This window comes from Zeugodacus cucurbitae, chromosome 2 (genome assembly GCF_028554725.1).
Source record: "Zeugodacus cucurbitae isolate PBARC_wt_2022May chromosome 2, idZeuCucr1.2, whole genome shotgun sequence".
In the NCBI taxonomy this organism is placed as follows: Eukaryota; Metazoa; Arthropoda; class Insecta; order Diptera; family Tephritidae; genus Zeugodacus; species Zeugodacus cucurbitae.
This window is the reverse complement of record NC_071667.1, coordinates 6,353,235-6,378,818: the sequence shown is the minus strand read 5'-3', so window position 1 is coordinate 6,378,818 and position 25,584 is coordinate 6,353,235. Positions and strand designations below refer to the sequence as shown.

General features: G+C 35.7%; 2 protein-coding genes across 2 annotated transcripts in view; both read left to right on the top strand.

Moving 5' to 3' along the window:
• LOC105214052 (protein tincar) overlaps positions 1 to 12,188 on the top strand; it is a 143,981-nt gene extending 131,793 nt beyond the window's left edge. The window contains exons 9-10 of the mRNA XM_011187233.3: positions 4,433 to 5,264; positions 8,752 to 12,188. Of these exons, the coding sequence (XP_011185535.3) occupies positions 4,433 to 5,264; positions 8,752 to 9,708 (1,789 nt within the window). The 3' untranslated portion in view covers positions 9,709 to 12,188. The remainder of the gene's footprint in view (positions 1 to 4,432; positions 5,265 to 8,751) is intronic.
• Positions 12,189 to 13,174: 986 nt separating this feature from the next.
• Positions 13,175 to 25,584, top strand: part of LOC105214055 (regulator of G-protein signaling loco) — a 49,213-nt gene continuing 36,803 nt past the window's right edge. Inside the window, exons 1-2 of the mRNA XM_011187240.3 lie at positions 13,175 to 14,128; positions 14,191 to 16,670. Of these exons, the coding sequence (XP_011185542.2) occupies positions 14,205 to 16,670 (2,466 nt within the window). The 5' untranslated portion in view covers positions 13,175 to 14,128; positions 14,191 to 14,204. The remainder of the gene's footprint in view (positions 14,129 to 14,190; positions 16,671 to 25,584) is intronic.

Below are 25,584 nucleotides of genomic sequence, written 5' to 3'. Positions count from 1 at the left end.
TTATAAAATGCAACCACTTAGTTCCATTCTAAGAAGGTGTGTCAAGTAGAAACGCTACATGGGTAGTAAAAGGCAGAATTGAGACTCAATTTTCGGTTCTACAAGTATAATGTCTTCACACAGACATCCAAAATGACTTAAAATGTGGTCGTAATAGTACTCCGTTAGATCTCCTGCCGTCTGAGAACTGTATACTAACGGTAACATATAACAAGACTAAATGAAGACACCATAAGCAAAGAAGCAATGTGTGATCTGCATGGGTCTGAGCTTTAAAATCAAATCTCCTTTATGAAGCATTCAGCGTGAATACATATTAAAGTTTTGTAAAGTTAAGCCACATTCACGAACCACTCACGAGCAGCGCGTCATAGCATATTTCAAATTTCATTTGCTGCATTTTATTTTATAAGTTAAACAAACAAATCCGTTGTTTTCGCAAATTTCATCAATTCAACCCGAGCAGGGCTTTAATATAAATATGAATGTGTACATTTTAGTTTTTGTTTTCTTGTTTTTCATATTCATTTTCATTTCACCTAAACCAATACAGATTGTAAAATCAATGCACGTCACCAGTTTTTTGTTTTTTTTTGTGTCACTAATATTTAACTGCATCAAATTTAACATTTTCCCTCATTTTGTTTATTAAATTTCATTGTTTCGGTTTTTTGTTAATTTATTTATGATTGAAGCATATGTGTTGAAAGTGTTATTATTTCGAAAGTGATATTTGTTTTACAAATATTTTTTGTTGTTGCACACACATTTGTGCCACATTGCAAATTGACTAATTTATATATATTTTTTTAAGCGCACAACCGCATTTGGCAAACATTCACATTTTCATTTATTTACCATATGTAGCACAGTAAAGTATGCTCGCACACGAGTATATTTTGGTACTTTGCATTCATTAAACTTGCAAAAAAATATTAATTAATAATACAATATTTTGTTTTGTGTGTTTTGCGCACATTTATGAAAAAGAGCTTGTTCATTTGTATGCCAGTTAGTCATATGCATTTGGCAGTTGAATTATACGACACCGCAGACAAACAGACACAGACACATTTTGTAAAAGTATTGGTCTCATATTGACAATAAGAAACTATTTTTGTTCCGCTTGTCGCCTGGTTTTAATTAAAAAATTTACTTATATACATATTATAAACTACGAAATTTTTATTTAACAATTTTTTACCTATGCATATACATGCGTATTTGTATGCATAGCTATGTATGTATGTATGTTTTTAACTAATATTAATAATAATGTTATGTTATTTAACATTTAATGGTTTGTAGTTGAAAGAAAGGTATGCAGTTGTTTACTAACATAATTATTGTTGTTTTATAGTTTCATATAACACATATGTATTTACTTATAAGCATTTTGTAGTATGTTGTGTGTACGTATATTTATGTACATGTGTATGAATGTGGCAGTGACAAACTGTTTAAAAAAAAAATGTATTTAAACACAATTTAAACTTCCGTCTCATATTGAGTTCTAACCATCGATTAAATAATCTAAAATTAGTTCAAATTAGTATTTTCTATTAGCATCGTTAAGTATTATTATACATTGTAGTATTTTTTGGCGTTTAAAACATTTTCTACAGGTCCATAAGCCATTCGAAATTGGTTGAAAACATGTTCGTTCCCTGGATTCAGAGTATATTAATTTATATTACCAGCCCTATTCTGTGCACTTTACAAATTCAACAAATTTCTAATTTAAAAAAAAAAATGAAATTTATCAAGCATTTCGTATTCTGTGTCTAAAATAAAAAGCTCTTTTCTTTATAAGTTGTTAAGAAGTAAAATGCTCTTGACAAATAAAATATCTCGCTGTGGATAGTTGTGAAAGTGAATTTATTGCAATGGAGATATTTTACTTTTGTCGTTAGTTTTGTACAAAGAGGGAAAATATGAACATGGTGATGGCTCGCGTTATTAAGCCGTTTTTATAATATATTAAGAAGTTAATTTTTCCGTTTTTTGTATAAAAAATGAGGATAATGAGGGTAACATTGACGAAAGTGTTTTCTATATATTGCATGCGATTACAGCTTAGCAAATTTTTGACAACAAAGAACAAAGTTGAGATTTCGTAGTCCCTAAGGAACTTTTCTGAAGCTAAACACAACAACCAACTAAATCAAAATTGCTTTCCAAACAGTTTTAAATATATTATAAAGGACATATGTATATGTATTATATTATGAAGTATTCTACGGCTTTGCGGGGGAGCAAAAGACTATGGAGGATCTGGGATGGAAAAGTGAATATATAGGCTCTGCCATTTGATTATCAATCAACTTTATTTACGCGCGGCACTCACTGTTTGGTTAGGTTTAACCCTGTCATCTAAATAGAGTAAATGGAGTTGTGAAACCAAACCAAATACTTTGCATGAGGTCTGAAAGGCTTCAGTCGATATCTCGACATCAGAATCGGATAGATAGGCTGATAACTCTTTGGTCAATCATAAACCAAACTTATCAACGAAGCCACACTGAAGAAGGCTCGGTTAAAACAAACACTCATCCAAATAACGGCCTTTTGCATGAAAAATAGTGCCAGCTTCGGAACATGGAATATCTGCGCACCCTAAGAAAAGTCGAGACCAAAAACAATGGATTTATTGTGAAATTGATGTTAATTTATTAACTATTTTGCAACAAATATTGAAATGTATTTGAAAACTTACGTTAAAAATAATTCAAATCAATTTTTCCATTCAATTCGAATATAATTGGACAGAATCAGCTGTTTCTGTTTACATTATTTTGTTTCCCACACGTGTGGGGAAAAACTATGCGTACTGAAGCTTTTTATTTTATCAAAATTGTCACAGGATACCAAAAAAGTTCTCACTTGATAAAAATCTGAAAAAATGTTAAACTTTTTTGTTATTTTGTCAAGTGCACAGAATAGGGCTGGGCTGTACATATGCATAAGTACTAGAGGGACTAAAAATTTTGATCCTTTAGGGTTAAGCACCCACACCGAAATATTCAAGACATATTTTCTTGTCTGATCCAACAACAGCCCATAGCTGCGAACACACCCACACCGAATAAGACGAGACAAAGAGGCATGTTCGCTTGGTGTGGGTTAGAGCAAAATACGATGCTGTGTCTTATTAGTCAAAGACGTTTTTGACTAATCCTGTGTGAGTTTAATCTTAGTGAGATCTCACCCCAAAGCCAAAATCTCTATGCTTGCTTTAGAGTATTAACCTGCGCTAGAATACATTGAAAGTTGTATGCAAAGGAATGGTCTATCAAGATGTTATGACAAATTTATGCCAGCATATTGAACGATTAACAAAAATCCATCCCTTACAATAATAACTTCATGTAATTTACCTTGACTTTAGGGGCTTTCGATAAGACACAGAGACTATCTCGTCTCATCAAATCTCGTCTAATCTCGAAAGCATTTTCAAAACTACTATACAGTAATTTTGTTTCAAACATTTTTTCGGATGTCAAATATTCTAAAAATACCGTTCTCATCGAAGTGTTAGCGTTGATGAAACCTACATTTTTTTCTCTTTTAGAAAGAGGTTATAGATCTTGGATATTTATATATTTTATTATATATATTTTTTTTTGAAACATTTAAGGAAAACCTACACATTAGATGAAAAATAGAAAATTATATAAACAGGGATATAATTATTGTGTTATGCTTTGATATGTGATTGGAATTGAGAAAATATAAATTATTTCACTGCATAATAAACATAAACTCAACTGAGGTCAGGTTAGCAGCTCTGATCTGTCTCTCATGTAATTAAAATTACGAATGCCAGGGACTATAATGCACATATTAATCAAAGTCAACATCAAAGTCAAGGTAGGAATATGAGTATGTGAATATTCATAAAGGAATAAGAATTATTAGGTAAACAAATATGCATAAATGCAATATAGTAGGAAGTCTTCGTGTGAATAGAAATATACATATATGTATATATAAATTATGTTATGTGTTTACTAAACTTAATCTGATATTGTGAGTTTAGCTGTGTGCATTTATGCTGATATATGTAAGGCCATAAAGGACTGTGTGAATGATATATGAAGGAGGAATATGTGCTTAATATATTTATACATATGAAAGCAACTGAGTACTTTTTTTTGTTGAACACAGTCACCTATAGTTGCTGCCACTGTGAAGCTTCACACTCATTCATATACACATACATCTATAGTTATATGTACTCTAAAACATAGTTATACATATATACATATATATACCATATAAGTAGATACCTAGTGCCGAGGAATGCATAACCTTTACAGTAATAAATTATTTCTCTTCTTTGCCACTCATTTAACCTTTCGCTGCTCACTGCGATCAACCAACCAACCAACCGTTCAATGGAAAACGTGAAATGTGAACTGCGAAATTGCAGCCATTCGCCCCGTGGAACCGCGATATGTTTTGCCAGTGTTGCGGGGGAAATTGACGACGGAGAATATGCGACACTAAGAACTGCCAGCGCTGCCACCATGGCAGGCCTCACCGTTACCAGTATGAGCAGTAGCAGCAGCAGCCACAGCAGACCAGCAGGAAAAAGCAACATCGACCCCGTCATGACGATCGGCTGTGGCAATGAGACACATATCGGCAGCCACACCAACAACCTCCATAACTCCACTCCCACCGGTGCGCATGGCATGAAGCTTTTACAACTAAGCGAATACGATGAACTGCCACCGCCACCGCCACAGTTAATACCAACTGGTGGTGGCAATCCGTCAACTACCGTTCGTGCAGATTATAATAACTACGGTGGCAGTGGCGGTGGCGGCAGCACTGACTGTGGCAGCGGAAGCGTAGGTGTCTACAACAACACAACGGGCACTGGTAGCTTCGGTGATGACAGCACCTCGGAGGAGGGCAAACTGTTGGCTTGTGTGCGTGATGATAGCGTGACATATGCATCGACACGCGATTTGGAGCCGCCAAGGGCAGCAACACCGCCACCACCACCCCCACCAATGCTTGCCACAGACCAGCAACAGTCCGTCGGCACCGGCGGTGTTCATATCAACAGCACTGCTGCTAATGGTTTAACGGAGATGGGTATGCGTGGTGATGGTGGTAGTGATGTCACAACTACATCAATTGCAGGTCGAGCTCCCCAAGCTATACCGGAGAATATGCAATTGTCTTCGTCGCCGGAGCATCTAGTCAGCCCATTGGCACCGGTGACGGTCACCGTGCACACCAACGAGGCACATGTAAGTACATATTTATATCTAATTGTATAATTGCATTAATATTTACCGCTATAAACGGAATATGTGATAAAAACGGAATGAGAAATAAAAGATGTGAAATAGAATCATCTGTGATGTTGGATTAGGTACACACAGCTAATGCTATTGTTGTAGATATAGGAGAAACTGATAATGTAGTGTTATTTTCCAATCCACTTTAATTGAGATTGAGCACAATTGTTGGATTTTATTAGCAAAGAGCAATAATCACACTATTAATGGGATCTCGCGCAGAGAAAAAAATGCAAACAGTCCAAGTAATTGCATATAGGGTATCTGGGGGAAGTTATGATCCGATTTTAACCACTTTTGGTACATATACCAACTGTTATAAGAAAAAAATTCAGAGGAAATGAATTACATTAAAATATCTGAGAGATTTACCTATATTTTCGGTGAAAAATTACCCTTAGGCACTGAGCTCTTCAGTCATGGTCCGATTTTGACAATTTTTCCACAACTGATGTCACAGCTCAAATACAATATTTGTGTAAAGTTTTATTCCGCTATCTTCATTTGTTCCCAATGTATATATTATAAAGTGAACGAATCAGATGGAATTCAAAATTGAGTTATATGGGAAGTAGGCGTGGTTGTGAATCGATTTCGTTCATATTCCACCCGTGTCATCACGGTGTCAAGAAAGTGTTATATACCGAATTTGAAATCGGTCGAGTAGTTCTTGAGATATGGTTTTTGACCCATAAGTGGGCAACGCCACGCCCAATTGCCATTTTGTAAAAAAAATCTCAGTGCAGCTTCTTTCTGATATTCCTTTCGTGAAATTTAGTGTTTCTGACGTTTTTCGTTAGTGAGTTAACGCACTTTTAGTCATTTTCAACCTAACCTTTGTATGGGAGGTGGGTGTGGTTATTATCCGATTTATTTCATTTTTGGACTGTATAAGGAGATGGCTAAACGAAACGACTGCAGAAAGTTTGGTTTATACTGTTTTTTTTTTGGTTTGCAAGATATATACAAAAAAACTTTTTGGGGGCGAGGTCACACCCACTTTAAAAAAAAAATACATCCAAATGTGCCCCTCCCTAATGCGATCCTATGTTCCAAATTTTATTTTCATTACTTTATTTATGACTTAGTTATGACACTGTATAGGTTTTCGGTTTTCGCCATTTTGTGGGCGTGGCAGTGGACCGATTTTGCCCATTTTCGAATTCCAAGTTTCATTAAGATATCTTAATTTTTACCCAAGTTATTGCTTGCACGGACAGACGGACGGACAGACATCCCGAATTCAAATCCACTCGTCATCCTGATCATTTATATATACATATATAACCCCATATCTAACTCTTTTATTTCTTGGTGACATAAACAACCGTTATGTGAACAAAACTATAATACTCTGTGCAACATGTTGCGAGAGTATAAAAATATTTTTCCAACACCACATTGGAAGTTCGCAAAACAATAACGGTAATTATAAAATTTATGGTTTTCACTGTACGCCATCTCCCGCAACAAGTCCATCAATTAACAAAGCCACATAGACACAGTATTATGTTTCCAATGGACAGGCATTAATTTTATAACGGAAATGGCAAGTGTTGCAATTTGTGACAATTGATGATTACGTAGTGGAACTGTTTGCAAGAGGAAGCGCGGAGGTATGTGTTGATCATACGTCTGATGGCGGCAAACGATTTTGAGCCAGTAAAAAGCAATTTTGACACGAACAAGTGACTGCAAAAAACTTTAATATACATATATGTACACACTTACATTTGTAATTGTTGGCATGAAATATTTATGCAAAAAACTTACACAAACAAACAGAGAGGGTCAACCCATACGATTTGCATGCGACAACACACCATGCGGAGGCTAAAAGATTTATTACGTTTGTCCTCGTGGTCGCCCAATTCGACACGTTCGATGCACATTTATCACAGCAGTGACAGCATCACTTATGAGGTAGCCAGGCTTGCTGAACAACAACAAAATCTGAATATGGCTACCTCAAAAGTATCGAGTAGGGACAGGCGATACACAGCAGTACGCTGTAATATTAGCAATCAATACAGTTATTGGTAGCTGGCTACTCCTTGCCTGTGCCCTCATTTATTATCAGTGATTTGATTTCAATTAAATTGTAGCAACATTGATTTGTTGCTATTGCACGAAGAGGTTGCATTAATTGCTGGAATCTGCTGCTATCCTTCGTCGTTTGCTTTGCCTGGTGTGTACATAAGTATATGTGTATGCTGGTCTAATTGATGCCTAATCGAATAAGGCATACGTACAAGTATGCCTAAGGCTAAGTACAGAGTCTGGTGAAACTGAATGGAAGGATGCCAAAAATAAAAAAAAAAATAAATCGGTGGAGCTAGAATTTCCTCCGAAATAGGACGGTTAATTTTATTTAATTTAATTTAATTTAATTTAATTTAATTTAATTTAATTTAATTTAATTTAATTTTATCTTTTTTTTATTTTATTTTATTTTATTTTGTTTTATATTATTTTATTTAATTTTATTTTTCTTATTTTTTTTTATTTTATTTAATTTTTATTTAATTTAATTTTATTTTATTTTAATTTATTTTATTTTATTTTATTTTGATTTATTTTATTTTATTTTATTTTATTTTATTTTATTTTATTTTATTTTATTTTATTTTATTTTATTTTATTTTATTTTATTTTATTTTATTTTATTTTATTTTATTTTATTTTATTTTATTTTATTTTATTTTTTTTATTTTATTTTATTTTCAACATCAATAACTATGAAGCAACAACAAAAACACTTTTGACTAACCACTGCACTACGTTCTTAGCCTAAACCCAAAGCAATATGTAAACTAACGCAGAGAGTGTGCGAAAACTATATTTGTGGACTGTGGTAAGTGCCACCGGGGCGTATGATTAACATTCACTGCAACTCAAAGTAATAAATGGCTGCTTTGCTGTGGTAATTAAAGTTTGCTTTGGAGTTAGTTCGCTCACAAGTAATTGCTTAAATGGAAATGTGGATGGTGTTCTGTTTACAAATCAAATTGGAATCGAATAAATTCTTTCAAGGTGTGCCGCGTGTGTATATACATTGCAAATACAAAATATATAGATGTGAGTTTAACCTTGAGTTGTGATAACTGGCAATGAAATCTGAAAAATATTTAATGTAGAACGAATGCTTTGAAGGTGTCGAGATTGCTTCGAAATACAGAGAATAAAGCCGATTTTTTGTTATAATTAACGTAAAAAAGTATGGGAAACGTTATTTCAATTGTGGGTGAATTAGAACATTGCTTTTGAATAAGGATCATAAAATTCTTACTCTTATCGTTAGAAATATACTTAAAAGCTTCAGTTCCTAAAAAATAAACTTAAACTTTTAGATTAAAAACTAAAAACTATTATACGTATTATACTATCATCAATCTATTCTTGAATTTCTATTATTTATTTTGGATATGTCTTCCAGATCGCGTCTAGCTCAACACCGCGTTGCTTGCGTCGTGCCGATTCGGGTGTGCCGAACGAAGCGCTTACACCGCGCAGCGACACCACCTCTACCACAGAGAGCACCACATCACCACCCGAACGAGCACCATCCGAATCGTCAAGTGGCGTGCATTCAGGTGAGGAACGTGACGTCGAAGTAGTCATACGACCACGTTCCGCCAGTAAGCCGCCACCAAAGCCCCCGCAACCGCCCATACAGGAAGAACCTTACGGACGCTGCACCAACATGCGCATGTCCAGCTTTGGTGGCGATGCTAGCGGCGCCGCTATTCGTGCACTCAACAGCGCCACCCTGCCACTGACACGTTCAGCGCCCGAACAGAAATTCGATTATGCCAATCATTGCAGCACTATGCCTTTACCGGCAGCCTGTCATAGTCAACAGCAAGCGACGCAGACTGCACGCGGCAGCGGCAATTACGGCATGACCACATCGGCATATTCTATGCATTCACAACCACCACTGCCGCTGCCGCCACCACCGTCGCAGCACAGCAGTCTAAGCAGTTTTCGCTCGCAATATGCCAACTCAGCGGTCGCGATGGCCGGTATGAATGCTTCGCATCTGCAACAACAACAGCATGAACAACAGCAACAGTACTCACAGCCGCAATCAATATCACCACCGCCACCACCACCGCCCGTCGGCATGCACACCACACTGCCGAACGGCGTGCGTTACTCGAATCCGCATTTCCTGCGCCGTCTGCCGCATGTCACCAAAGCGGCTGAATCGCCATATGGACATTTGGGACTGGGCGCCGGTCATCACACCTTCTCCAAACTACTACAAGATCCACTGCAACATAGTCTAGTCAACACAGCCATACCCGAAGATCGTGACTCGGCCAACTACTCCATGTCTTCGGAACACGATTGTGGTAATTTGTATGCGACGGCGGAGTCGTACAACTAAAGTAATGTTGCGCAAACGATGTTTATCCAGAGGGGGAAACGTCATTGCAGCTGCAGCTCGACTGGATATACTATATACATACTCCTATAATGGAATTTTGAATTTTTTGGCAGTACTAAATATATTTTGGTATCAAGAGAAGGGCGTAAAGAAAATTATATCATAAATTGTGACTGAAAAGTGAAAGCTAAGCGCAAGCAAATCGGTAAATGAAATGAAAAAGAATTTTGGAAAAACAACTATTTTGTCGGGATCTCTATGTTAGAAGTTAATAATTATTATTTTTTTAATACCTCAACCGTTTAGAGAGAGTTTTAAAAATTATAGAACCATAAAACGCACGTCAGTAACTTTCCCAAACCATGTACATTGACAAATCGAACAAACAATTGGTATAAATATACAGATTGACATAATAATTTGGAATTTATAACTTTATTCCTACTTGCCCATTTTAATAGAATAGCTCAAACATAACACATGGCAAAGTGACAAACCGAAGACGCTTGGTAAATAATATAATTTTTAATGAAACAATTTTAAATAATTTGTTTATTGAAATTTCTATGAAAATTTCAAATTCAAATCATAATTTTCAAATAATCAAGCGATTTGAAAATAAACTCTAGGTAATTATTGAAAAATGCATCCCAAGTCTGGTAAGGAAAAGGCAATTTTTTTAATTTTTTATATTTTCAATTAATTTTTGGTACTCATTTCATAGGATCCATACAAAAGATTCATTGCAAAAGGTCATCAACTGATACATATGAAACTCAAAGTCACACAAATTATACAAAAAATAAATAAGTAAAATGATTAATAATATTTAAATAATATAAAATAGCTATATACAAATATATGAAAATAATTACGCCATGTGGTGGCACTCGCATTTCTCCCCGCCTATTGTATAAACTATTCATAATGAATAAAAATAAGATTCGACTATTTTTTAGCAATGCGCATTTTAAGTTTATATTAAACTAAATTAAAAAATAAAATACAATAATAAAGTAAATAAATAAAGTATTAAGGAGAATAAAGCTAAATTTAAGGTACGCTAAGTTGACAGACGATAACTATTGTAAAAGCAGCAACAAAGTCTAACATTTGTATAAGTTGAAGCTAAATCAAAGAACGTATAATAATTTATTAAATTAAATTAATTATTATTAAATTATTATACGTTCTTTGGCTAGATATCGCTTACATACATACATACATATGCATGTATTTTATATGTGTGTGTGAAATTGAAAAAAATTTACACTATTCAACAAGAACGTAAATCATTTACGTTCTTTGTCGTAACCCTCGTCCACATCTCATTTCTTAGCATGCTTTTAGGCGTCGCAGTATGCTCCCAACACACACACACACACACACTCATATATACATCCATACAAGCATTGTTGTTGGCTACTTATTGTATACTACTTCCATAAAACAATATTATATATTTACAAAAACATATACATTTAAGCTTATATAAATAAATAAATAAAAGGCGAATAAATATGTATAACAAAAAATAAAATAAATAAATTACCAAAATAAAATAATTGACAGCAACATCAATATATACATACATATATATATATATATTTATGAGTCTTTATGTACGCATGTTACATACATAATTTCAAACATATACAAGTGCATACATACATACATATATAAATGGCTGCTTTTAAATGTTAATACGCATAGTAAATAATACTAATCGCAACACTACTAAATTAATGCTAATTAGTGTTAACAGTTCAATGACTCGCATTTTTTTGTTTTCAATTTTATAATTAGTTATTTTCTGTATAAATGTGCAGATGAATACATATATACATTAGAAGTTAAGCACAAAAAACTGAAACTGAAACCCATAAATAAACTGCGAATGAGTGGATAAATATATTTATATATACAAACAAACATATATTTTGGTGTGTTATGTTGATTATAGCTTTCGTACATATGTATTTTGTTAACATTGCATACATATATAAGTAGTAAGCTTTTTTAAACGTCATTAGATTGATTAAGCTAATTATAATTACATCCAATATACATATGCACATAGATGTATGTATGTGTATGAATTTATATGTAAAACGTACTACAATAATATAAATATGACAATTTAATTATGTAAATGCAGAAATGCTATCAGCAAAAATATCATATTGTATAAGTATATTAAACTAATCAAACACAAAATTGGCATTAAACATTTTGATATAAAATAAAAAAAAAAACATTTTTAATTTAATTTTTTTTTTAACAAAAAGAAAATAAATTTTTATTCATGAAAATAAATTGCAATTTTTTATTGAACATTATACCAAGTGTAAATGAAATGTACTGCATTTTCAATACATATTACTGAGCCGTTACTGTTGGCGCTAAAATGGATCTAATTGCAGCCGTAGCAAATCGATTGGCCTACAAGTGAAAATACACATAGCTTTTCTGTACTGAAGTCTACATTACATTATTAATGTCTATCAAAACACTTAAAGACTTATTCGAATACTGTAAACACAACATTTTCCATGAATTTGTGACAATTAATAAACTTACTATGGATATGAATTCAAAAAAGTTGTTTTATTGTTATACTTCGCTGCTCGTTTTAGTAGACACAGAAAACAACAATATTTGGAAAAAATAATTTCACTTAAGGTATTTATTTTTTAATCGACAAACAACAAAGTGTGACCGCAAATAATCACATTAAAGTTTTTACGCAATGTCCCTGAAAATTATTTACATTTTAATTACATTAATTGCTATTTACTATTTCTTCATTAATTTTTATAAATTTATGTTAACATATACATTGATTTGTGGTAATTTAATAATACGTTTGGAGTGTTTTAAATTTATACAATTGGAGACACAATACGTGTAAGTGAGTGTGGGGGACACAACAAAAAACACTAAAATAATGGTATTGAAAACGAAATTAATTCAGCTGTTAGCTGTCAGAGTTAGTGTATTTTGGTGCGAAATTAATTAATTTTTTGTTTGCTCAACTGTCCAATTTTCCTAGCAATTAAATGTGCTATGAAAGTGCCTAATTAGCATATGTAAATGTCAGCAGATTTGCCATATAAAATATTAGTTCACTAATTTAATTTAAATATTTTTTTTTAATATTAAATGTAAGTTCCTAAAAACTTACTTCGAAGTTAACAATTAAAGCATACAAATAATTTTTAATTATTTAAAAAAATTTTATTTATTTTCATTTATTATTTCAAATGTTTTTATATTATTTATTGTAAAGTCACCATCAAATATAAACGAATAATCATAAGCTGAAAATTATTTTATAAACTATATATTGCTCGTACTCTCTCAATCCGTAATGCGTTCGTGTATGTGGTAATACAATTGCTTCACTTTGCAACCCTGCGCACTATCATTATTCCTCCATTCTCGCCATTTTCTCTATTTGACAGTTTATTTGTGAAAAATGCCAATCTGTATAAGACTGTCGCGTTTGCGCTGTTTATTGTTTAACAAATTAATTAATATTCAAACAAAAAAGCCGCAAATTGTTGTTAATTAAACAAATAAATGAAATATTCTTAAATAAACAGTGAATATCAAGAAAATATATGGAAAATAATTGTATTAAATTGGATTGTGAACCATTCGCCAAGGAGATGAAATGAACTGGAAAATACATATATCTAATTGCAGTAATAATTGAGACTCCGAATATGAAATTGGAAAAATTATATTGGAAATAAGTTTGCGTAATGAAATTGTAACAATAGAGAAACTCTAAATAGCGAGCACTGAATACATAATGTGTGCAATCTGAAGTCAAAGCATTTGTATGTGAAGCTAAATTTTAACAAAGGAATTTTGTAATCGATCCACTATCTCTTCATTTGGTAATTTGACATTTTTTCTCAATGAAAACTGGACTGGTTAGTTCAATGGTGTATGCGGTTCAAGCCAACCACGGCCAAGACAAATAAAGGTGTACGTGCAATATACATATGTAGGTATGTACGCTGCGGCTGTTACAGCTACAACAGCGTTGTAGCGCAGAGTTATTAAAAATAAATACATATAAATAGATATAGTGTGGCTAAAGACGAAGTGTAAAAACAAGTAGCAGCAGTCAAAGTTGTTAGTGGTTTGCCTCAGTAGGTGTGTGGCAAACTTGATTTTTACCAGCCTCCCTTTGTTGTCTCTTTAATATACACTAGCACTAGAAGCTAAACAAACTATTTACAAGCTTGCATTTTAGATTGCAAGTGTTGCGGCTGCGCACAAATTATCTTTGCTTACGATATAGCAATATTACAACGATTAACTATTACTATCAATAAAATAAACAAACTGAACAGTCAGAAATTTTAGTTGAATTTCCGCACACTTCGGAAACAGGGTGTAATTACAGGTGTGTATCTTATAATATTTTATACCAATATATTGCACTATTAATATAACCAATAATTTTAGCGTATAAATCGAAAATGCATCATCATCACCCACTTGCATCAACGCAAACTACCAATGGCGCCACTTCAGCAAATAACAATGCAGCGGTACCCGCACTGCCAAATGTTGGTAGCATAAATGCGGTTATTGCCTCGGGCAGTGCAAACAATCCTAATACTAGTGCCGGAACATCTCATGTACAACAGCGGCGACGGAAGAAACGTCCAAACTATGGTACGCGCACCGTAGAGGTGCGTCGCGGTTATAATGGATTCGGATTCACCATATCTGGCCAGCAACCTTGTCGTCTCTCATGCATAGTGTCTAATTCGCCGGCTGATCAAGCAGGACTACGCGCTGGAGATTTTCTGATTTCAGTCAATGGTTTAAACGTGTCAAAGTTACCCCACGAAACAGTGGTCCAATTAATTGGAAACTCGTTTGGTAGCATACGTATGCAGATAGCTGAGAACTATTATTCAGACAGCTCGGATGAGGAGAATGCGGCGCTTATGTTGCAACAACAAACTGCCGTATCGAGTTTAAATGGTGTGCTCTCAAATCAATTAGGCTTAGGCGTGGGCGGAGTACGTGCCAAACCGCGTTACTTACATCACAAAGCGAAGATGCATCGCTTACGTAATTCGCCGCAAAAGAAGCGTACAGTAACTTTACAGCAGCAACAACAGTTGGCACGTGCGGAGCAACTATCAAAGTGTGTGTCTGCACTTAAACCGATGGAATTACAAAAACTACGACCACTCATCGAAGATCTACCAATGCCTATTAACAGCTCAGCTTATATGCTGCCCAGCGTTAGTGCAGCAAAAGAAGCATCAGCAGATGCCGCAGCTGCATCAAACTCCGCTGCAGATTTGGCAAACGTGAATGCAATGGCGCGTGCACCCGCCGCTGCCTTAGAATATCGTGCCATTGTCGGTTATCTGGGTACTATCGAAATGCCGAAACAAATTTCCCATAGCTCTAAATTGCAGACGGTACGCTCATGTATACGCAAATTGCGTCAAGAGAAACGTCAACCTAATATGGTATTAATGACAATACTACCCGATTGTCTCCGTCTGCAAGCTGCTAACGGTAATACACTGGCTAGTTACGCCTCCGAACGCTTAAACTATGTGAGCTCATCTTCGGAGAGTGAGAATCGGTTTTTCGGTTTGGTCACTAGCGCGGTACACACATCACATATGGACGATGATGATGAAGATGAGGATGACATTCAGGCAGCCAACGTTCGCAACGGTCAAGGTGTTGTGGGTGTCGGTGGCGCTGCTGGCAATAACGGTAATGCGCACGTTAGTATCTCAAATAGCTGTCATGTCTTCGTTGTGGACACAAAACTATGCGAACATCAGACGCATGTACCGCGTGCAGCCGAATTTCGTATTCACTGCACACGCGATCCCATATCCAGTTTGTGTCTGGAGTTTCCAAATAATTCAGAATACGTGGTGAATCTCATACGGAGCATGTATACAATGCGCATAATGCCACCAATGGTCAGACATCATGCTGCTGAAGATATTGTAAATGGTTATGGAGCTTGTGTTGCTGGTGGACCCGCAGCTGCGGCGCATTCTCCTCAACCTAGTAATCACAGCGAAATCTCAACGACTACGTCAAATTCGGATTCTGGTATCGGATTCCACAATGATTGCAATAATATATCGGATCGCATATTAGTTGTAGACTTTCCTGGCGCGCCAGAGCTGCGCATGCGTCCAATGGGCGCGCGCCCTTTGGGCATATTCAATAATTTTGATAATGTCACTGATAAATGTCCAACCGCACACGCAGTGCCTGAAGAGAATTCACCGCCACAAAGCGCTGATGTAGCATCCACAAGCAACTCACACTGCGCAAATTCAAGACCAAATTTACTGGCCTCTTTCAATCTGATCAAAAGTCCTGCCACTTCGCTGCAGACAACACGTTCCTGTGACGACGTACTGGCTTTGGTCGAACGCAGCGCAGATGATGGTGAAACTGCCACTTTAGATCAACAGTCTCTCATAGCTCCACACGCATCCATGGATGATATATCATTGCACTCTACCGCTCCCTCAGCGTCTGCCATTAGTTGCTCTGCTGCCGATGATCATCTCTTTTTGCATCCAGCCGCTTGCATGTTGGCTATGCAACAACAAAAGCAACGTCCCACTGCTAGTCAGGTGTACGCGTTGCTGCAGGATTGTCTTTCACGCGCACGTAATGCACGTCAATCACTACCAGCACATACGACACCCGACGCGTTGCTGAGCGCACAGAATTGTAACGGAAACTCATCTGCTGCCGCCACCGCGCTAACTAAACGTCATTCAATTGGTTTCGAAGCATCGAATATAACGCCGCCTGTGCCAGCTCTTAATGTGAGCACTTTCGAGACCAATACGTGGAAAAGTTTGCAAGATTTGCGTGAAAATGAGGAATCTCTTACGTCTCACCCGCCAGATGGTATCAACAGTGAGCCGGATCTACTGGTAAGTTGATAGCAATTTATATTTTTCTTAATTCTGTTTCATAAATTTTACCATTAAGTACCCGTATACCTGCCATTTCAAAAAATACCCAATATCGACAGGCTAACAGTTAACAGTAAACATTTTTTATGGGTATTGGAATAAATCAATTTTTTCCAGGAGTTTGAGCCATATGTAAAAAAATATATTTTCCGTTTTTCGAAGTTAGGCTCCAAAATCGGAGTATCCTTCGAATTTCGAAATTTAGCTTACTGGATACTTCATATTCATATTCAAAAATGGATCCACTATTTTTCGAAATATAAAGTGTTTGTTTTTTCGAACATCCAACTTTGACCCATCTGTCATATAAATTAACTTCGAAAAACGGAGAATCATACATATGATTCAATCTTCCGGGAAAAAAAATTGAATGAATCTTGCCGCATTTGCATGCCCTTAAATCCACTCACCTAACACTCCTCTTCCCATCGGTTTAAAAATTCGAAACAGCTCCGCCCTCACGGGAGTCGAATTCGTAACCCGAAAAAGCTTTCTACCTTAAGTAGGCTTTACTGTACCACAAAGTTTATTTACAATGAAAGAAGCACACTTACTTATGTAAGTTATGGATTTACTTGTCGAAAGTAAAAAAGTTATGATTTTTCTGGTCTTATGACCTTTATTGTTCAACCGCTCGCTTAACTCTCAACTTAACAAATTTTATAATTCTTATCGTAACTTAATGCGCTTGCAGTTCTGCTGGCGTCGGTTCCCACGTTCCGCTGGATTTCCAGAGAATCACGCCACACTGCGCTAGACGTATCGTCAGCACTTTTGCGAGTAGAACGGATGCGCGTGTCTTTTGAAATGTTATTGTTGCTAACTCCTCCCTTCTTAAAATCAATTGTCCTCAATTGATCAAAAATACGGTAAGTTGTCAAAATTGAAGTATGTTATGGGGTTTGCTGTTTTTGGTACTAAATCTGGTACTGCTAGGTCCTTACCCTTGGACGATGTTTCTGATGTAAAGCTTGTTTGCAGGATTATCTTCTTTCTCCTATGGCAGAAGAATATTATTGAAAAAGCTGCTAGTGTGAGAATGGCCATGATTGCCACAGAAGTTTGAGTGGTATTCGTATTATTCTGAAGGTAATCCAAACGTTTTATGTTGTCTATGAATAACTCGTGGATTGATTCCAATGACAAAAGATTTATTCTTTCCTTTTCCGCTGGAGCAAATTGTGTTCTGACTGGTAAGGCCCCGGATAAAAGCGTTTCGCCATTGTAGAAAGAATCGTTATTTATTTTTATGGTAAGATTGCTGAATTTTACGACGAATGTACCTGCAACAGACATTTCTTCCAGGCTATTATTTACGGTGCCATTAAAGTTGTTTAGTAGAATTAGTCCAGGTTGAAGTATTTCTATTGGTTTAACATGATTTGCGTTGCTATATTGACAAGTTGGATTTTGTTTACTATTTAGAAGTTTCGTTATGCAGGTTTCATTAACTAGACTAACAATTTGGTCTTTATTACAAATAGATATAGAATTTATTGTCTTACACTCGCCATTTATTCCAAATATAGTATTTTCTTTCTTAATAATATTATTGAAAACAATATTTATAATCGTATTATTTCTCTTAACAGGTTTAATTAAAATATTTTCATAAGTTTCTTTTTCCGTAATTGGTATTTTTACAATATACGCTAACATTGTTGAATTATAAAGGACGCTTGTTTCTGCAAAGCTTAAGGCTTCTTCGGTTGATGAAAAAGGCATCTTTTCCTCTTCTAGTGTTTTAAGAGTTAATTCTAATTCTTTCTTGTTTAATAAAATGCTATTTACTAATTTTAATTTTGCCCATTGGATGGCATATCTAATGTTTACAATTTCTTCCTTAACTAAACGTAATCTATTTTGAATACTTATTACTAGTTCGTCGTTGAAGTATCTGTCTTTTGTTATTGCGTTTGTTAGTTTGTCCGTAATTACTGTGAGGTTATTCATACGTTCTGTTAGTGCTTGATTTACTAGAAATTGTTTATTGTTATTGTCGTTTAATTGTTTTGTGTCGTATTCTAATGCAGCAAAATCGTCGTGATCTGGGGTTCCAGCTAAATATTTCCATGCTGTACCCAGGATGTTAATTGATCTTCTAATTTTTTTACCTGATGGTTTAATAGATTTAATTGCTCCTTTGGTCTGTTCAATTTCTTGTTTTAAAGTTGAGTAAAATATACTGTTTGTCCGTATGTTTTTGTCCGTGAATTGCGTTACCTCTGCCAAAAATTGTTCGTACAGTTCAACGTTGATAAGGTGTATTAGTTTAAACGTTCCGTCTTGTATTTTGGTCAGTCCCTTGCTTATTGTAATTATATGAGCTGTTGAGAAGTCTGTAATTTGGAAGTCGGTCAGAGCCATTGTTGTCGCTGTAAGCGTTAGTCTGCAGAAAGGAAAATTTAGAAAATGCGTCTGTTTTATTTAATTTTATTACTTAGCTTTTAATATTACTCTTATGAACTACCCTATTTGACTCGGTCATCACCGTAGTCGACCTGTTTTCCTTAACTACTTCTTTTTTATACCTAGGTGAGATTTTAGTTCCTAACCTATTGTGGATCTTCACGTAAATCGTTTCTCCTGGATTATAATCAATAATTGGTTGTAATTTGCTATTATGATTTTTAAGATCTTGTTGTTGTTTATCTTTTATTCTCTGAATATTATCTAATCTAGCTTTTTCGAATTGTTCGGGGTCTGTGCTTACCGTACGACCGAAAAAAATTTCTATTGGTCTATTATTAATTGTGCTGTGAATTGAGTAATTATATTCATAGACAGCTCTGTCTAAAAGTTGTGCAAATGATTGATCTCGATTTTCGGCTTTTAGGCAACGCATAATCTCGGAAAGTGTTGAATGGAATCTCTCGATTTGGCCATTCACTGCACTTTTATATGGCGGGGATTTGAAAATTTGAATGTTTAGTATGTCTTCCAACATAAAAGTAATAGTCGCTGAATTGAATGCCCTTTCGTTATCAAAAATTACGGTTTTGGGTACTCCAAACTGAAAGAGAAGTTCCCTTAGAGGTTCTTTTATGTCTTGAGTAGCTTTTGATTTTATTGGTTTTACCTGCGCATATTTTGAGAATTTATCGACAGCAGTGAGCACGAGATTGCCTTCCGTTTTGTAAATATCTATATGCACTATATGTCCTGCATATGAGGGGATAGGTGTATCTTTTAAGACGGGCTTATTAGGGTGTCTATCGTACTTATTTGTTTTGCAAATACTACATTGTTTGACTATTTTATTTATTTTGTTATTCATGCTGGGAAAAAAATATTTCTCTAGTATATGAGATTTATTCTCTCTACCATTACGATGAGCTCTTCTGTGTGTTTCTATGATAATTTCTTCCTGCCTTTGTTCCTCTAATACATCTTCTACCTTTCTTCGTGCAAACCTAATACGATATTTATTGAAGTGGATAGAAAAAACTTCTTGTATTATTCCCATTATCGGTTCGGGAGCACTGATCCCATTTATTACTGAAGGGTTTAAATATTTTTTCAATAAAGATATGATTGTCTCCTCGGAAAATTCTATTTCTGTTATAGTGTGACGGTGAATAGTTGGAAAAACAATTTGAAATTTATAGCTTGATTCTGTAGACCAATTGAAAAATATCTGATTTTTGAAAACGTTGATAGGTACATCCACGAATTGAATCAAGTTTTGACCTGAACTGTCATCGCTATGCGTCATAACCGACATTGAATTTATTTGTTGCTGTGCTGTAATTCTTGATAGTGCATCAGCCACAACATTAGTCCGACCAGTTTTATGAAATATTTCATGATTATACTCTTCTAGTTCTGCCTTCCATCGTTTCATTTTACTATTTGTGTTTTTATTGCTTAAAGCAAAAGTTAGGGGCTGATGGTCTGTAAAGATTTTGACCTTAGCGTGCCCGTACAAAAAATTCCGTAGAGTGGATAATGCCCAGACAATGGCTAGCATTTCCTTCTCGTTTGCGGCGTAATGTTCCTCCGCCTTACTTAGAGTTCGAGAAATAAAAGAAATCGGTTTTCCACTTTGGGAAAGAACGGCACCAAGTGCAAAATTTGAGGCATCAGTTGTGAGCTCAAAATCGTTATTGTAATTTGGAAAGGATAAAATTACCTCATCCGAAACCAATGTATTTTTAATTTTTTGAAATGCTTCTTTAGCTTGTTCATTGAATTCAATCGGTACTTTTGCGGATTTGTTTTTTGAAATTCGGCCTTCTTCGCCTCTTAGTAAGATTGTTAATGGCTTTGCTAATTTCGCGTAATCGCGAATAAATCTACGATAATAGCCGGATAGGCCTAAAAATGAACGCAATTCTTTAATATTTTTGGGTTCGGGAAAATTAGTAATTGCTTCTACCTTTTTTGGGTTAGTTCTAATGCCCTCTTGTGATACTATAAATCCTAAAAATTCTACATCCTTTTGAAAAAAGTGACATTTGTCCAGTTGAATCTTCATATTTGCTCCCTCTAAAGTTTCGAAAACTTTTCGAAGATTCTGTAAGTGTTCTTCTTCAGATTTTCCGAATATTATGATATCATCTATATACACATAGCAAATCTTGCCTATATGTTCGTGGAGGATATCGTCAAGTGTACGCTGGAAAATGGCGGGCGCATTTTTCAGCCCAAATGGTAGCCGAGTAAACTCGAACTTCCCATTATTCACCGAAAATGCCGTTTTTTCTATGTCTGACGGCTTTAGTGGGATCTGATGGAACCCACTTTTGAGGTCTAGCGTGGTAAAAAACGAATTGTCGCCTAAATGCGATAACATACCCTCTATTTCGGGTATCGGATATTTATCCGCTATAGTTAAACTATTTAATTTTCTATAATCAATCACCAACCTATACTGTTTATTTCCACTGGAATCGGGTTTTTTTGCCACGATCCACACAGGGGAATTATAGGGGGATCTGGATGGTCTTATAATGCCATCGTTTAGTAGTTTTTCCACCTGTTTCTCTACTTCGCCTCTAAGCGATGCTGGATATGGATAAAACTTACTATATATTGGAGAATCCGATGACGTTCTGATCTCTCCTACTACTTTGGTAGTATAAGTTAACCGTTCATCCGGTTCTGAAAATAAGTTAGGATGCTCTGTAACCAATTTCTGTAGAGCTATTTTTTGATGGGGAGTAATGTTGTCATCGTGTATTTTGATAGCATTTACTGCATCTGTTTTTAATTCTTTAATTAATATTTTTAAATTATTTTTAATTGTCAAGGTTCCCTCCCTAATGTTAATTACAGCATCTAGCTGCCGAAAGCTATCATAGCCCAAAATGCCATGAAAAGTTCTTAAAGGGGGTAGTATATAGAATTTTAAAGTTTCTATTTGATTAAAAAGCTGTAAAAATGTGTGGTGTTTTATTTCTATATCACCAGCAATAGTTTTCGCTAAAAAAATATCTTTGTTTTCTAGTACTTTTTTTGCTAAATTGGGTTGAATATAATTCTGGCTGGAGCCAGTGTCAATTAAAAATTTGAATACTTCGCCGCTCTTCGTGCGGCATTCAAAGTAAGGCAACGAAGAGCTTTTTAACCTAAAAAATGAATATCGCTATATTCGTAATATTGTCCTTCATCCTGTATATTATCATCCGCCACACCCAAATAATCATTCAAATTATCTTCTGAGCTAGTGTTCGAGGTAGCGCTTGGAGTATTACTTATATGAAAATTGCGTTGTGCCTTTTGTGGTTTGAGATTTCTTTCAGAAGTGGCCTGTGGTGGCCTTTTGCCGAATAATTGATTATTTTGTGGCCGGTTCATATAGTTAATGCGGCGCGAGCGCAAAGTTTCATCTATCTCCATAGGCACCGGCGGTTTTGGGGGGCGCATAGGCGGTTGGTTAAAGTGTGTTTGTGCATTTAAATTCTGATTAGGTCTTTGATTAGGAAGATTTTGTGAAATAATTTGTGGTTGTGGCTGTGGTAAGTAAGCAATTTCTGGGAAGAAATTTTGTTGGTTTACTTGCCTCCGAAAATTTCTTGAAGGTAAAGGTGGTGCGGTGTTTCGCTGCATTCCTCTACGATCCATATTGGTGTTATGTGCGTACCGTGTGCGAAATCCCTGATTTTCCAGCTTCAAGCACAGGTGTAATGCTTGGGGCAGGTCCATTGGTTCCTTCATGCCTAAGAGTTTAGGCAAGTCGCCGTTAAGGCCGCGCACAAACGTATCTAGCGCCTTGTTTCTGTATGTGTGAGTAAGAAGATTACGAGCCTCGCTACCCACCTCCATACAGCCTAACTTATTAAGTATTAAAGATAAATTGGAATAAACGGCCTGGTAAAATTCTTCAATTGACCTATTTCCCTGAACCAAAGAAGTCATTTGGTATTCTAGGGTGGATACATCACGCTTGTCGGCGTAGTGTAAAGTTAGACACTTACAAATAGCACCCCAGTCTAAGGGTGTATTGTAAGACTCGAGGGCAGCATCCGCGTTGCCAACGATTTTATTTCGTATCACGTTAAGGATTCCGTAGAATTTAGGTGTGCCCTTACTCGCTTCGTAAATATTTAATATTCGATTTACACTTTTTTTCCAGGAATTGAATTCGGCGGGATTTCCCGAGAATTCGCGTAAACATTTTACCACATCAGGTATCTTGTCTAAATCTGATAAGTTGTTTGCATGTTCTATATTGATGGTTTGGTCGCAAGTGTCTGCTAAGCCCGCATTCGGGTTAAGGGTTGTCCTAACTATGCTGGGCCCCTGCCTGTTTACCACGTCTAAAGCTACCCTTCTTATTAGGTTTACGAGGTCATCTTCGTTTATTGTAACGTTAGCTGATCCTGAATTTCCTGCAGGATCATTCGCCCTGATTACTGGTGGACGAACCAGATTATTTGGGTTCGACATTGTTTATTTTGTTGTGTCTGTTAAAGAATTCGTTTAATATTTTTTCTCACTGTCCACTACTCTTTACGTATCGGTTTCTTTTCTACTTCAACAACGTTTCAGTTTTTGCACTTACAAAGTAATGCTTAAAGGTTTTATTTCAATTTTAGTTTGGTAAAAAAAATTTCACAATCTGGGTTTCACTTAATGTTCTTAATTAATAATTATCACTTAACTTACAATACAATAACGGCTTTCATCCTTTGCCTCTTGATATTGTTGGTTGTTAATGTTGATAGGTGCTGATGAGTTGGCTTGCGTCCAACGCGTCCTTTTTGCTCTGCTACTAAGGGGCCTGATCTCACACTAGCACAGTTGTTTTTATTATCACTCCACGTTCTCCGAAGAAGGATTCTTAACGCCTTTTGTTTTCCCTCACGACGTAGGAGTTTATTTTAGCTCGGGCGCCAGTTATGGATTTACTTGTCGAAAGTAAAAAAGTTATGATTTTTCTGGTCTTATGACCTTTATTGTTCAACCGCTCGCTTAACTCTCAACTTAACAAATTTTATAATTCTTATCGTAACTTAATGCGCTTGCAGTTCTGCTGGCGTCGGTTCCCACGTTCCGCTGGATTTCCAGAGAATCACGCCACACTGCGCTAGACGTATCGTCAGCACTTTTGCGAGTAGAACGGATGCGCGTGTCTTTTGAAATGTTATTGTTGCTAACTTGTATATACCTCTCCAAGAACTGGTAGCATACATGTGTTTCGAAAGACGTTGTTATCGCTATCAGCAAATTTGCCCCACAATTTGTCACATTTTTTCATGTCGAGTGTTAGAAGAGCGTTCGACGAGTGTGAGTGCTGGCAGTAGTGTGCTAAACTTTCGACAGGAATATACTCGTAAATATTGTATGGGTGCCGTGGGTGTGTGTCGCAAAAAAAAAAAAACAAAAAAAAAAAACAAAAACAAAGTCGTATTAAAAATATTTTAGCAGACGGTCTTATAAGCTCTGCGATCTGCCATAAATTGAGGCAAACTCGAACGTTTTTTATTTTGCAAAACTTTTGCTCGCAAATTACTTTATATCCACATCTATATACACGTATGTATATGTGTGTAAATTGTGTACTGCACTGATAAAGGAAATAATTGTGGATGCAAATGTGGTGAATTTAAAGATTTGTGCGCGCTCAAACAGATGGAATAAATAAGTGGCCACTCCTCGTGACTTGTGCGCGGATCGAACGCTGGGTTGGGGTCAACACAGCGCGTAAACGAAAGTCATTTATATGCCATTAACGGTACATGTGCAGCATTAGCTTCGAGTCTACTAAGATTACTGCAAAGAAAATTAATCTGCGCAAAATGTATTGCGACTTGCGTCCAGCGCTGTCATAATCGTATATTATAGTCTCATATTAGACAATAGAAAATCGGCGGATGTGATGTTACGCGGGAGATTGCGTTATTATGGAAAATACGACAATAGTGCTCCTCAGTCCCAAATCATTGTATGTACTTCGTCTGTGTGTATATATTTATCGAAAATTTTTATATGTATGCAACCGCATTGCTTCCGATGTCTTTATCGAACTGGGAAAAATGGAAAATAGTGCAATTTCATGCTGACAAGAGGCGCTTACGTCATCGAACTGCAATGAAGTTTTTGTTGTAATTTTTTGTTTCATATTTCTCGTTGTTGTTTGTGTTATTAAGCTCGCTTGTATCGCGTATTTTCTGTCTCATACTGAACGTTGTTGTTGTTCTTATTAATTTTATTGTACTACTGCCACTATTCCGTAGCACAGCCGCCGCACTGTGTGCTGCTTTAATTGCTTTAAATTAATTTCGACCAATTAATATTTGTAAATTCAATTATATGTACACGCAAACACACATACATATATACGTGTACATGCGAGTACTCAAGCTCCCGTCAGTCACTTGACTGACAAAAGTCGTTAAGTTCACTCAAGTGCTTTTAGGTGATATTG